Source organism: Notolabrus celidotus, chromosome 19 (assembly GCF_009762535.1).
Source record: "Notolabrus celidotus isolate fNotCel1 chromosome 19, fNotCel1.pri, whole genome shotgun sequence".
NCBI classification, from domain to species: Eukaryota; Metazoa; Chordata; class Actinopteri; order Labriformes; family Labridae; genus Notolabrus; species Notolabrus celidotus.
The window spans coordinates 26,275,740-26,291,005 of NC_048290.1; the positions used below are offsets into that span (position 1 = coordinate 26,275,740).

Genomic DNA, 15,266 nt, shown 5'->3' on the forward strand with positions numbered 1-15,266 from the left:
AGAGCAGACATATTAGCGTTTAAGTTTTTCAGTTTTTCACCTTTTTTTTATACTTATAATTTGCAAAAAGGTGAGGAGACAAAATGACCACGGAGAGGATGAGAGACACACAGGAGCGTCACTTGAATGGGTAGGCCATATTATGGATTTAGTTATTTGTCACAGTTAACAGTTTGTTTGTTTTTACCAAATATAATGCACTCCATGCATTTTAATAATGTCTATGAACATTTCAGTTTTGCACTTTCAGTGTGCCAGTATATACTTAAATGCACCTTTTATTTTGTCATTCTAAGCAAATGCAAACTCCAGGTTCAAGATGCTGTTGATGTAAAGGTCATTATTACTTTGACATACAGCCTCAAAAAAAATAAATAGCCTACCATTACTTTTAGAAATATTTAATAATATAAATACATTTTATTTGAAAGAAACCAGCACCTCAATTACCTATCCCACGTGTCCCTGTGGCATGTAAAATGCTTTCAAATAATTTAACTTTTTTTTCTTGTATAATCCATCTGAAGATCTTTTCACTTAAGGTGGCAACATTTATTAACATGTCACAAATGGCTTCCTTTGCAGAAGTTATCATAAGCAAAGTAGTGATACCAAACAAACTATAGCAATGGTTGATTAATTCGTAGGTATAAAGATGGGAAATAACACCCTCCTTTAGGCATGGATTATGACGCAGGCAAAGCTCTACCATCTCTCTTTGATAAATCTGTGAGAGAGACGCTCAGCACTGCAGGTTCATAGAGGTTTTGGCAGGATGGGACATTTCTGCATAAAGACTCCTGTGCGTTTGTTGATGTGTCAGTCCTCCTCCTCCTCCTCCTCCTCCTCTTCTTCTTCCTCCTCCTGCTCCTCCAGTCCCCTGCGAGGAAATAGAAGCCGTCCAAGGTGAGTCAGCATGGAAGAAGCTGTTTAAGCATTTGGCCGAGGCTCTAAAAGAGACAGGAGAGAAAGAACTGTTTAATCCTAGCTCTGAGAAGACTTATGAAATCTACGGAAGCCTGAAGTGGACATGCATCCATGCGTTGTATTTACTCTGTGATAAGTCAATTTCAGGGGTTCTCTTGAGATCTGTATTTAAAATCAGATGACCATACCTCCCCTTTATCATCATTATCATGGGATACTCAGAACAAGCTTTGTTGTTGTCACATGATACTGAGATAAATTAATCCATTATAACATGCTATGACACGTAATATTGGACATACCTACATCCAATCAGAGCAATGCAATGTAAGACTAGCTAGTTTACAAATTAAACTTTACGAAACTCCTGTCTGCAGTACAGCATACATATCTTTTATACAAATGACTTTTCTGCAGTTTGCAGAAAATGAAAATACACCTAGTTTGTTTGAAACTGCCACAGTTCAACAGATCTCCCTGCGGAGGCGGCAATGTTGGTTGTTTACAAATGGGCTGATGGCAGCGTTCCTGTGTCATCATCATCTTATGAAACTTGCCCCATTTCTAAATAAAAGACTGATTGGTCTGGAATACTCGAGATCGGTGGGAAATTGTTCACAATGCTAGCGGTTCCAGACCATAGACTGTCTAAACAATGGCTGTTGCATCCATGATGTCACCCATCTGTTTCTGAAGCGCTGTTTTGAAGCCAATCGTCGGCGTGAATCATATTGGATATGCTGAAGTCAACATACAGTAACAGCTGTGGAGCTAGTGTGACGTAAAGAGGCGGGCTTTGAGCCTCCTAGCCAACAGCTACAGTGATCCCGCCTGTCAATCAAGTCAGCTGTGCCTCTCATAATGGAAGACTCGTAATCTTAATATCTTCGAAATTGCCGCGTTATGAAAAAATTCAACCCCCGTGCAATGTGTGCCGATTGAGAGCAATCCAGACTACTCACGTTTTTTTGTACCAGGCTATAAACGTGATTATTTCTGCTGTAAAGATCGGCTTTATTGAATTTGTGTGTATGTGGTTTCTGATACTTCCGAAGCCAGCTCAAGTGGACACTCAAGAAACTGCAGTTTTTAACACTTCCGCGTTGGTTTCAATTCTCGTGGCTGGAGGTTGCCGCTCGTTCCAGACCCACCTGCCAGTGAAAAAGAAGGTGAGCTGGTGGATGGGTCTGGTGATGCCAGGCTAGATGAAATTAATTACCACTCTAATTCCTACCATGAATACGCCTTTATACAGCCTTCTGCAAGCAGCTGGGCTTTTCAGCAATGACCTCCTCTGACTAACCCTCCTTGTTGAGGTTGAGGATTATTGTCTTCTGGACAACGGTCAAGTATGCAGTTTTACCTAAGATTGTGGTTGCATGTTCTGAACAAGATAGAGAGATACATGTTATTTATTTTTTGATAGTGATTTACTCAAACTTAATGTTGAACATTCTAGTATTTTGAGATATGTATTTTTACTTTTTTTTGTTTGTTTTAGGTCATAATCATCAAAATTAGAATGAAAAAACAAACAAATGAATAATTTTGGTTTGGATCATAGACTGTATATAAAATGGATATCATCTGGCTCAGCTCGAAGTGAGGCTGCCACAAAAACTGCCCCCCTAGTGGCTGGCTGCAGTATAGGTCAGAAACTCTGTTTCCCCCATTCATTTGAATGGGGCTGCGTTTAAACTTTAAAAAATAAATACACATGGTACGAATGTTTCTCACATCCGTATGCTGTGGTGATATGTAGTTATTATTTGACTGTGACTTTTTTTCTGAAAAGTTTATTTTTCATTAGTTATTGGAGGTTAAAAAACTGGGTTTTACATCTGGGTTTACTTTGTTTGGCAGCTGCTGTAGAGAGAAACTCCATAGGACCTCGGGACAGTATGCTGTAGGGCGGAGCTTGTTACCGTGGAAACACACAAATTCCCTACTGTGCAGACTCTGGCTGCAGAAAATTTAAAAGATGTCTGCCATCTGGAATGGGATATTTTGGCTTCAAAACCGTACAATTGGAAAAGGCGGAGGGATGCTGTCCATTATATATACAGTCTATGATTTGGATGCAATGAGTCTAAAAGATATTACATTTCCTCTTTCACAAATAACCAACAGAAATTATAGGTGGTGCAGCTGGTGCCATGCTCCAGGGCCCAAACCTTTGACAGGGCTCACGATGAGATTTGACACCTACTGTATCATTATAATGATTAAGTGGGAAATGTGTCAGCTAGTCAACCTAGTTCAAGTTATTGACAATGGCAAGCAGGATTTATTTATAACACCCTTTTGGCCAGTACACTGACAGTTTTGAATCCCTTCTATGTCATGTTAATTTTACTTGATTATTTAATATACAGTTGAATAGAATGCCTTTATTGTCATTGCAACAAGTACAAGGTGCAGTCCTCATTAGGTGCCATTTAAAAGAGACAAAAGCAATCAAGGTATAAAAAGTAATAAATACAGGAATAAAAAAAAACACTGTCATACACACACAACATACAAATCAAACCACGGAGCAGCAAAGTTCACACTTGAGAGTGAATTTTTTTCTCAGTCTTATTATTGCACAGTTTATGTTATTATTGCACTTAGGTATTACACAAAGTCATGGTTGCACAAAGTCACGATTGCGATACTGAACTACATTTCTTTTATTAATGGAATCTATTTATAGTAATCACTCTCTTAATTTGGCTGTTTTCTTTACAAAAGTAACAGAGGAAAGGCATGCTGGGAAATGCTTCCATCAGTTGATAACTTGTGTGAACTTATTATATCTGCCAAGCATGTATGGAGATGCAAGACAGGAGCAGGATAGACTCAGGCTTTACTGTCACCAGATGACTGAGATCTGTGTGTATTATGATACAGCAGTCAGATAAACCAAATATAGCCAGTATTAACCCTCTGAACCTGTCAGTTCACACTACATTTATTTTTGTGAATTTGTAATATGGTAGAGTGTGAGTGAATGTGTACAGTGAGTGACAGTATTTGTGTGTTTGTAAGACGGTACCAAACAGAACACCGTAGAGGGGGGATTTAAAAGTGACTGATAAAAGCTGATGTTTTTCCCAGGCTTCCCTCGTGTCTTTGTGTTGCTGTGATACAGTAATCCTCTCTTATGTAACCGAGTGGAGTCCTCTCTCTCTCTCACTCAACAAACTCACACTCATGCACATGGCCACACACGTATACATATTGATCACAACAGTCAGAACTTACAAATCCATAGAGAAGGAGCTGGACATGTCTGCTGTCATGGACTATTTAAAGTTACAGTAACCAGCAAGTTATGAGACTTTTAATGACAGAAGATGAAGGAGTTGTACAGTAAGTGCTAAGTGACTCTTTGTTAGATGTATTTAGTGATGCAGTATTCTATGCAGTTTACTCTATTAGTGAATTCTTATTCACTGTACAGATGCACAGTTGTTTCTTTGCTACCTGGAAATGTATTGGTGTTGGGCCGTCCTGGCACAGTATACATTTGTTATGATGCTATTAAGTAAAAGGTGAAGAGATATTTTTTTCTATATTATAGCTTTTGCTTCTGTACGTTTGTTTAAATGTGTATTTTAATTTGAATTGATTATGTAAATGAAAGATATTCATAGAGGCAGTTATCATAAACTGTTTGGCATGGCTGTCTTCCAGAATGAACCAAAAGAATACATGAAAAAGTTGTAAGAACATGATACTTTATAATGGTAGATGGTGTCTTTGTGAGGTAATGAGTGCTTTGATGGACCAAATATCATGTAAAATCCTACATTAAGGGGATTTTCTGACTGTAAGTTTCTAATATGCTACATTTTCAGAAGTTGTAAAAATGTAACTAATTTTTCCATGTAATTTTACAAAGAAGATGTAAACGCTCTCAACTTACAACCAGTTCATTAAAAAGCTGAAGTCCTCATTTAAAGCACATATGATAAACTGTGAGAAAGGCACAGTACTTGGTCTGAGCTGACATATGGATGCATCATATTCAAGTATAAATGCATTCTGTTCTCACTTAGGTGCATGTTTTGAGTTTGTTTTCATGTGTGTTTTTTAAGTAAGCCTATGAACTGTGAGGTTTGCAGTGTGTAATCTGAGGTTGTGTGCTTTTGCAGGTGATAATGCGGGATCACACATCCAGCGCTCATGTGGAGGAGCTGCTGAGGCAGTCTCAAATGGAGCTACAGTGGATCCAGAGACAACTAGCTATGATCGCTGCCAGAAACATTCACCATCACCACCTGCACTCAAAGGCCAAGGTACTTTACTAATGTGCTCTTACTACCAGGACTGCCTCTGTTCAAAGTGGAGCCCCAAGCTAAATTTGTTTTCAGGCCTGAGCAGCTCACCAGACTCACTAAATTTATGGTGCACCTACAAAATCAGTTACTAACATAGTGTCATATTAACTTCACCTTTATTTGTAAGACAAATATATTAGGTGAGCCACATGAGGATGAAGTGAGATGTTAATGACATGATGTGTCAACACACCACAACCAACATGGTAACATACTGAATCACATCAGTTACATACAGCAGCACTTAATGAACAACGGCATAAAATACAAATTGACATTAAATGAGGGAGGTCCACAAACACTCCTTGCATTTACAAGAGAGATGCAGGAGTGCATGTCGCATGTGTGTGTAGCAGTGTGTGTGAGGAAACAGGAGCAGGAGGAGGCTAGACGTGACACCCAGCAAAAGTCTTCGTGGGGCAGACACTGGGTGTTCATTACATTAGTAATACTGTGTTCATCATATAGCAGATAGATGATGATGCCTTGTGCTCTGAGTGGGCTGCATAATTAGGGTTGCCATTGTTTACTATCACAACTAAAAAACAAGTTAATATTTTTAAGAGGCTTGATAAATGTATCCTATAACACACACAAAACATGTCCTCTGTTATGATTACATTTGTGCCATTGAAATCCAGGAATAGATTCATAGACTACCCTCAGACAAAATGTGACATCTACTCAGTCTAACATGAAAGACCTTTATTACACATCGTTATGATGTAACATTAGACCCCTTTTTTTTAGTTGTTATGAAAGAGATTCTTGTGCAGATTCGTCAACCCTTTTCTCACAGTTGTGTCCAATACAACACAAAAATACACCACTGCCGTTTACTGTGATGTGCACCTTTTCTAATTGAACAGCTCAAACATTATGCATTACTGCATTAACAGTAAAGAGCTTACATTCTGACCTCATAGTCACCATTATTTGACAAATTGAAAGATTTTTTCTGTGACAGGCAAGAAACAGAGCTCATTTAATCATCTCAATACTGAGAATGTCTATTTGTGCTATTGTAAGATGAGATTTTATTTTGGTCTCTATGCATATTTGAATTAATTTATGTGCATTGCCTGGTTGTTCTTGACTGTTGTTCTGTTTACGAGTCTTAATAGGTTTCACAGTTGGATGAGATTTATTTTTCATAACCTTTGAAATGAGGACATTTCATCTGAAGAGAGGAAAGTATGTAAGATGAGATTTTATTTTGGTCTAAGTGTTTATATCATTAAGTCTTTAATGAAGTTTGAAAGACTACTGTTTCATATATTGCACTGCTTCTTTAAGGTTGCTCAGGGTGATATTGTCTGAGGTTAAGTAAATGTGTCACGAGTTTGATGTGCGGTTGTCCAACGTTGTTGAAGGGTCATTAAAGGCATCACGACGCAGAGCAGAAGTTGTCCCGTGCTATTTCTTCCCCACAGCCCTGAAATATATTTAATTAAGTTTTAAGTTAACGCAGTAACAGTTTAACAGATCTGAAGAGATTAAATAAGGTACGGCGTTACACTGTCTTCTGATCTGTGAAAAATACAAGCAGAAAAAGCAAAGTTCATATAAGATGACATATTTATTAAAGGGACTGAGTCTTACAAACCATGAGGTTTATGCAATTCTGCTGACTTAGGTCAGAACTTGTTCTTGTTCTAGGAGGTGACAACTTAGTGTCTTTTCTGGCAACCTTCCTGTTTAAGAGAAAGAATAATTGCTCTACTTTCCCTTTATGAGTCCAGAGTCTATTTCTGTAATACCACCAGACAGAGCCAGAGAGAGTTCTTGGACATGCCAAGTCTTCCACGATTGATTTGGGTTTGGTCGGCTTTTGGAGACGACCATCAGGCAATGTTGCTGCCATTACAACACATCATCAGTTTTGTTCCTCAGAGTTTTTCAGGGTTGCTTTTGTGCCAGCCAAAGCAGCCCCCCCTGCAGGCTACTGTGACAAAGTGCAACAAAATCATGATGTGAACTCAACTCTTATTTCTGTTTTTTTTTTTAGCATGATCACTTCACTGATTGTTATTTTTCTGACAAGATCTAACATTGTATACAGGATACATACATAGACATGCAAATAGGGTTGCAAAATTCTGGGAATTTTCAAAGTTGGAAACTTTCCATGGGAATAAACAGGAATTTACGGGAATAAACAGGAATAAACCAATTATTTACTAAATTGAAGGTTAACTCTTAATAGGGAACTTAAATATAGTTGGGGAAAATATATTTTAGCATAATCCTGACTAAAACAACCAGATTTCATGCAAGTACAGTTGAATATCTCTGCTATTCCTCAATCACATGCACATAGCACACTGCTTACTGCAGGACTACTGAGACCACACCCCCTACATGCACTGTGCATTCCTCCATCACCTGCACACATGATTTCTAGAATCCTGGACCACACTTCTGAGACCAGAACACAGGACTATTGAAGCCACATATTTTAGCCTGTGGACTACACAAAGTGAAGTAAGTTTTGATGATATTATGTGGTAATATATTTAACAAATTTGATGTATGGTACTATTGTTTAACTTACAATTATCAAATTTAATTGTATTATTTTTGGATGGATTTCTGCTTATAACAAAACAAATATTTATGCTTGGATATGATACCTTTCCATTAAATTACCATCAATTCTCAGTTAACTCCCATAAATTCCCATAATTCCCATGGAGAGTTTACAATATGGAATATTTCCAAAATTCCCCAGCTTCACTTCCCATGGAAATTTACTGGAAATTTTCCACCCCTCTGCAACCCTACATGCAAACATACTGTATATTCACACAAATAATTAGGTATGCAGTCACATGTATCGATATGGGTACTCGAATGGATGTATCCATTCAGGTTTACACAAGAATATGTGAAGCACTAAACACAACTGAATTCTCAGCAAACAACTGAAGATATAAACACAAATTCACCCAAACACATAATCCATCAATCCCCAGGCTGTCCTCTCTAGATTCCATACAAAGGGACCCCACATGTTGTAAAGAGAGACTTTTTACCCCTGATAGGAAATAGTTTAGAGAAGACTTTCACCCACATTGGGGATCAAACCTTTTTCTGTGACAGAGCAGATTTTTCTACAAGGACTAAGACAATTGTTCTTTTTTCCTTATTGGCCCATGAGCTTTTCTAGAGTGCATGTGTTTGCATTTGCCAGTAACACTGCAGTTCAGTGAGTTGTGTGTTGATTGTCTGTGATGTACAGTCCCTCTCAAAACCTAGTTCTATACCTGAGTTTTAAAACCAAGAACAACTCTAACTGAAGATAAAATCATTATTGGTACTGAGCTTAAGACTGACAGAAAGGCAGTTTCTAGGTATGTCATTAACTTGGTCCCACAACACAATCAGTTTCAAACAAAGATATTTTTCATGTTAAGCCTTTTAACATTGGTTGAGTAAACACTGAATGTTACTAATCCCATTCCAGGTCCTCTAGTTGTGACATTAAATTTGCTTTTGTTGCTTTAGAAGCAACAAAACATTGCTTCAGTCAGACAGGCTTCTCAAGTGTCAGAAAGGAGTCTTTATAAGGATATGAAAAATGATGTATCTCTCTTTCCTTGACTCGGCCATACAGTGTCATATCAAATTACTTTATGCAATATTTTTCACATATTTTTCAAATGCATCACAGTTTCTTATTTCTATGCCAAATCAACTAGTTCCTCTAAGTTTTTAACCTTCAACACCCTCCTGCACGATATTATTATTCCTCCTTTACATTTCATTCTAAGTCTTTTACAAATGTGTCCAGAAGAGGACAGCAAACACACTTCAGTATTAAAACCCACATAGTTAAAGAGACATGGCTGTAATGTGGTCTTATGGTAGCAGCTTGTTTAAGTGGTGATATGACACACTGCCTTCAGGTATTTGCATATTTAAAGGGGTCACTGCATATTTCTGCCTAATTCAGTTTCCATCTGTTCCTGATCCCTGGTCTCAAAAGGCTTCATGTCATGACTGAAAACCAATTCACTGAAAGAGCAATGTGTCTCTAGAAAAGATGGGAACAGACAGAGAGCAAGTGTTGCTAGGCAACAGAGTGGAACAGAGTGTACGTTTAGTTTTTTCTCTTTTCACTCACGAACACTTAGTGTCTCTTTCTGTCTGTCCTCTCCTCCATCCTGTGCCTCCGTCCCAGTGTTGAAACAGTGAACGCCTAATGACAGCAAACACTGAGTGCCTTCTGCTGATGTAACGTCACGAAAACCGCCACGTCGATTTAATTTGAGTTCTCTGATGAGGGATTTAGAAGGGGTGACGAGAGCAAAGGGATCTTTGTGTTTGAGATCAGTCCAGCAACATGAGAGTCTAAATCTGATTTGTTGCAAGAGGAAAGTTGTAATACAGAGTAAACACTGACAGCTCTGAAATAGCATAAATCATACAAGTTCTATTGATAAATGTGGGATGAGGTGATCATTGAGGTGTGTGTCATTGCTTCTGTCAGCAAAACAGACAATCATTATCTCCTCCCCATCAGAAGGTAAGACACAGAAGAGAAGGGATGCGCGACCATGATCTTCTTTGCTTCATCAATGTATACCCAGGTCAAAATGTCAATCTCTGATGTAATGATTAAAACATCATCCCTGTTGAACAGATGCACACAGTCTATTTAGATGAAAGCTGCCACGCGTGTCTGTTTTTGGCATATGTGACGTTGGTTTTGGTCACTTGAATAGGGCGTGCACAAATCTGCGTATGAGCGAGACAGGGAGCAAAAATAAGGAGGGAGGGGGGATTTTAAACACAGCTGAAAGAAGGAGAAGACAGAAAGCGTAAACAGATTTAGGGGTGGTACCAGGGGACTGTGTTTGTATTCATGTACCAGTGTCAAGCCATTGTAGCTGTTTTTGCTTCCACTGATAGACACCCAGTGGCATTCAGTCTAGCGAGCTATTAAATCTGCAGATTGAGAGCACACATGGACACTCGAACACCGGCAGCACACGTGCACACTCACGGACGTGCCACCTCAGCCTTCACTGCCAGCTTGTGATGTGACGGGAAGGTAGGAGAGTCATTTTGGGACAAGTGGGTTACTGCTTTAAAGGTAGGGACAATACCTCTATTAGTATCATTGAAAGCAAAGATATAGCACCTATTTTAAAATCTCAGATTATCTTGTAAAAACAGTGAAAGGTTCAACAAGATGATGTGATTCAGAGAAATGTAGTACATGCAGGGAAACACAAGATAAGCTGTAATTCTTTTGAGGAGCCCTGATTGAGTGTCTGTATATGAAAGTGGATTGTTTCTCTCTGGAGAAGTTGACTAGATTTATTGCAGTCTGTGCAAATTCCATTCCAACTGAAACACATTCAGAACAAAAGTTCTGCTGGACATGTGACTTGATAGAATTGAAAAGCTCAATGTCTTCTTTTTTTAAGTTTCTTAAATATTTTACACCCTTGATTCACTGCATCAGGCAACACTGATGCAAGTATTTAACTCGCACACCAGATGGCGTTATGACAATCTATTTAAATCACTCCCAGTCGAAATGAGATTACCTTGGGGTATCCTGGTGGCACGGTTGGCTGAGCACACACCACTTAACCACAATGCCCTTGGTTCGGATCCAGCCCCCACATGCTGCTTTCCTATTTCACTCTACTGTATGCCTCCAACATCAGTCATCCAGCAAAGCAGAAATGTAATAAACCTCCTTAAAAAGGATGGAATGATTTGAACAATTCAATGAATGCAGACTTAGGCGTTCTTTCACAGTGGTAGAAATAAATAGCTACTGACTTAAATTCATCTTGACACTAGCTAATTCTTACTAAAAAGCCCCTATTACTTAATTATATGCTGTAACATCTCATCAGTTACCCACATTATCTGCTTTGCTTAATACACTTTTACACCATCTTCCAATTAGTTATCAGTTTTAGGTCATCTGTTGACAATGTACTAGCGGTGTAATGGATCACAGTTGATCCATAATTGGTTCCAATCACCCCTCAGGATTCGAACAATGTGATCCACAGACTTATCTTAAATCCCTGTTTGGATTCTCAATGAAAAGAAAGCAGTGCATAAATAGTGTGTGTTGGCACCAGATCCACTGTACAAATACGACGACTGTCAAGTCTTTTTAAAAAATACATTACAACACTTACTTGCACAGACGATGGTCAACAAGTGTTTGTTTTTCTTTGTGATGGCCACTTTGAATCAAACAGTGCTTCAACTTTTCTTCTCTCACTCTTACAGTGACTTTATTTATCATACAGGTGGTTGTATGGCAACAACCAGTAGCTTAATGTTAGTAACATTATTCCACAGCCTTCCATACTCCATAGCTACCATAATGCACAAACTGTGTTAAACAGTGCTGTGGGGGTGCTGGTTTAGCTTAATGGTTGAACTGCTCCTCTGTGCAGAGGCTATATCCCTGCAGGGGATGGGTTCAAATCTAACATGTGGCACTTTGACACATGCAATTCCCCACTGTTTCTTCCCAGTTTCCTGCTCTATGCTCTGTCATATCTTCCCAGTAAAGGCATAGAAAAGCCCAAAATATAATCTTCAAGAAATAGGGCAATGTTTGGTGTAAAACTGAAGATACATTCTCTAAACAAAAGCTGCCTGTTTATTGTTTAATCTAACTCACACAATAAGTGTGAAGGAGCCAGTGCACCGGGACACACTTGTACACCAAATGTAGTGTGTGTGTTACTAGTTCACATCGCCGAAGCTCATAGAAGAAAAATCGTATTTTTGTAGATTACACCAGACTTGTAATGTGCTGCAAATTGAGTTTTTTGGTTTGTAATGTTGATATACTTTGTTTTGGGGGTAACACATGCTGAGATTGAAATGGTACAGCCTTTTATTTCACAGGCTGTTAGACTATTTTTCAAAAGCACTTTTCTGTATTATAATTTTTGCAATTGTAGCGATGTGTATAAAGCATAGACTGTATAAAATATGGACGTAGTATCCGTGACGTCACCCATCTGTTCCTGAGAGCTGTTTTGAAGCAAATCGACGGCAGCAGCCATATTGGTAATGCGGAACTCAACTAGGCAGAGTGTGACGTAGTGTGAGTCTCTTAGCCAATGGCTGTGTGTTCCCGACCGGGAGTCACGTCAGTCATGTCCTTATTTGGGCAAAACTCATAATCTTAATATCTTCTTAACCGTCATGTTAGAAAAAAATTCACCCCCCGTACAGTGTGTGCCATTGGAGAGATTAGCGTTGTAGGGCCAAGCCGTTTTTTGAACCAGGCTGTAAACTTGTTTATTAATGCTGCAAAGATCGTCTTTTTCCCATTCATATCTATGTGGTTTCCGGTGTTTCTGCAGCCAGCCTCAAGCGGATTTTCGATGTATTGCAGTTTATAACACTTCCGCATTGGCTTCATCATTTGAGACCGGAGTTTGCCGCTTGGTATAAAGTGGAGAAAACAGAGGATGTAGTCCATTATTGAGATGCATGGAGATGCAATGTGCCTTAAAATGCACAGCTGTAGCTGGCTGAGGGGTGGGAACTTGTAAGCCTTTTACAGAAATCTTCAGTTGGTTTTTGGTACCTGATTTGTCACCCAATCCAAACCTTGAGATTTATGATCCATGGCACCTCTACACTGCACCAGTCATTAGTTTTGTCAACAGTGATGTGCAGGTCACACAGTACACATGAATTCCCCTGTTTTTTTTGTCTTGTTAGTTTGAAATATTTTCACACAGTTGGTGTTGTTTCATAAAGAAGTATTGTTTTAGTGTTTAACCAGTTCTGATTGTCATCCAGCTTGAACAGGGTACTGCCCCATGTTTGAACTTAAAGGCTTTTTGTATACATCAAGCACTTTAACGAATAAATCAGGATCAAGCAGTTTTGACCTGAGGTTGCTGCACTGCTCACATGCTTGTTAATTTGATCATAGTATCACAGTGTAAAAATACAGAGCATCAAGAACCTAGTGTGAAGCATCTTACACAATGTGTCACTAAGACTAAGACGGACAATCAGAATAGCCTCACAAAGTAAACTTGTAGTGTCCCAGGCTTTTCCTGTCTAAATGTTTATAATGTGGTCATATATCTTTTATCATAAACTTCCTCTGTGTGCTGAATGGCCATAATGCTAGATAGCACTTACACATACTGTTGAATAGTGATGACATCAAACTATTTCCCAGGGCTACATTTGTAAACAACAGTAAGGCTTGAGAGTCAGTTCCCAACACAGCTTGATTTTCATATTTCCAAATGTTGTCTTAGTCTTTTTTTTTTGTACCTGCTCAAAACATCATTTAAAGTTCACATATTGCTGAACCTCTGGGGATGTTCTCTTACAAGCTGACTGTAGTTTTCTCTAACAGGAGACAAGCCATTTTTTAATAAAATGCCAGGCAACACTTGATAAGAGCAAGTTATGAGATATTGCAACAGATGCAGACAAGCACCTGGAAATGATTATTTTTTTGTTTGTGTGCTTGTCCCACTGTGATGACAAGAGAAAGGGTAGATAAAAACCTAATATTAAACACATACACAAAGGAAATCCTTTGTTTGATGTTAGAGTCTCAATGTGGCTGCTGCAGGGTTCTACATTGTTTTGTAGACTGCTTAGTCTGCACTTTTTCTCCAATAAATGATTTGATCCTTGCTCATCTTTCCACACAATCTTTATCTTTGTTTACACAGTATTTCCTTTTTTTCAGCAACATGATCCATCGCTGTGTAGTAATGATACAGAACCTTTTACCAATCTTCATTCAGTACAACATGTGGAGAAACTGATCCAGATACCTGTGTTGCAAAGTTCTGATCCAATTTCAAAAGGCTGGTGTTTTGAAGTTGTGTTAGACAGCGCAGCTTTTGGGGTAAATGCATGGCCCAGAATGTGTCACCTTTCTCTGTGTCCTTTTTAATTCCTCCCCTCCTGGAGCACATTTAGCAGGGGATGTTGTCAGTATTTCCTGTTTCCCCCTCGAGCGCACAAGTGCGTCACGATTCCCAAACTGTGACGCAGCTGCTGTCAGAGTAGCTTTAGCAGCTCCCTCGGTACGATGATGACGTCTCCCAAGTGGACGGCACAAATTGAACCCTGTCCAACAAGGGACCGGTGGCAGTCATAGCCTCCATTGACTGCTTGATGACTGACTTGGGGACTGGACATTGCCAGGCGGAGACATCTCATGTACACATGATGAGTTAAGAATTGATTTGAACCTTAATTTGCTCAGTCCAGTCAGTTGCATCTTTCAATTTTGAAGTTTTCTTTTATGCTTTGAATAAAGGTCTGCAAGATAAGCAGTGTGTTACAGTTGGAGCTGATTTCATCACCTACCCTTATTTCTTCTTTTTTATTCTCTGAGCATGCTAACAAGTTAACTTAGTGATTCCTTTTTTTATTTGAGCTAACTTTCAGTTTGTGCATCAGTAGTTTTGTAGTTGAATGACTGGTGTTTGAGTACTCACATGGATGTCCATATGGCTGAATATCTCGCTCTCAATAGGCTGTTTGAACGTGTTAGTCTGTCTGAAAAACCCACAGTACTGGTTGGCAGGTCCATCCATCTCTCTGTCTGTTCTTGGAAAGTCCTCCGTATCACCACCGGTGGGTCCATCAGTAGGCTCGTCTGCTTGGCAGGTCTGCTGCATTAGCAGGTGGATCTGGCCGTCTTTCCGTCTGCTTGGCAGATCCATCAGACTGGCTTTGGTAGCCCTTGCTGTCTGTGAAAACGGACATGTTTCCTGCAACTTTGTTTTAGCATTTGTTTAGTTGAAGAAGATGGCCTGGTTCCCGTTCAGAGGACCTGGCTGTTGTGTGTGAGTGAGAGTTCATTTGTGCATCTGAAAAGATACCAAATTCTCTGGTAACATGCTAAGGGATATCTTAGGCTCATATAAACTGATATTAGAACCATCTGTTAGCTGTTCTCTCAGGGGTTAATAAAAGGAAAAACATGCTCCAGGAGATCAGTGGGCTGATATTTTCTCATCTCCCATTACT

The 15,266-nt window shown here is 39.1% G+C and overlaps 1 protein-coding gene across 6 annotated transcripts in view; it reads left to right on the forward strand.

Annotated features, from left to right (window-relative positions):
• Window positions 1–15,266, forward strand: part of LOC117831625 (RIMS-binding protein 2-like) — a 96,027-nt gene that overhangs the window by 369 nt on the left and 80,392 nt on the right. For 5 of the 6 annotated variants that reach the window (XM_034710394.1, XM_034710398.1, XM_034710397.1 and 2 more), the window contains exon 2: window positions 5,067–5,210. In XM_034710394.1, the coding sequence (XP_034566285.1) occupies window positions 5,073–5,210 (138 nt within the window). In that variant the 5' untranslated portion in view covers window positions 5,067–5,072. Of the gene's footprint in view, window positions 1–2,016; window positions 2,097–5,066; window positions 5,211–15,266 lie in introns of those variants that run through there. The other variant, XM_034710395.1, reaches the window with a different exon arrangement.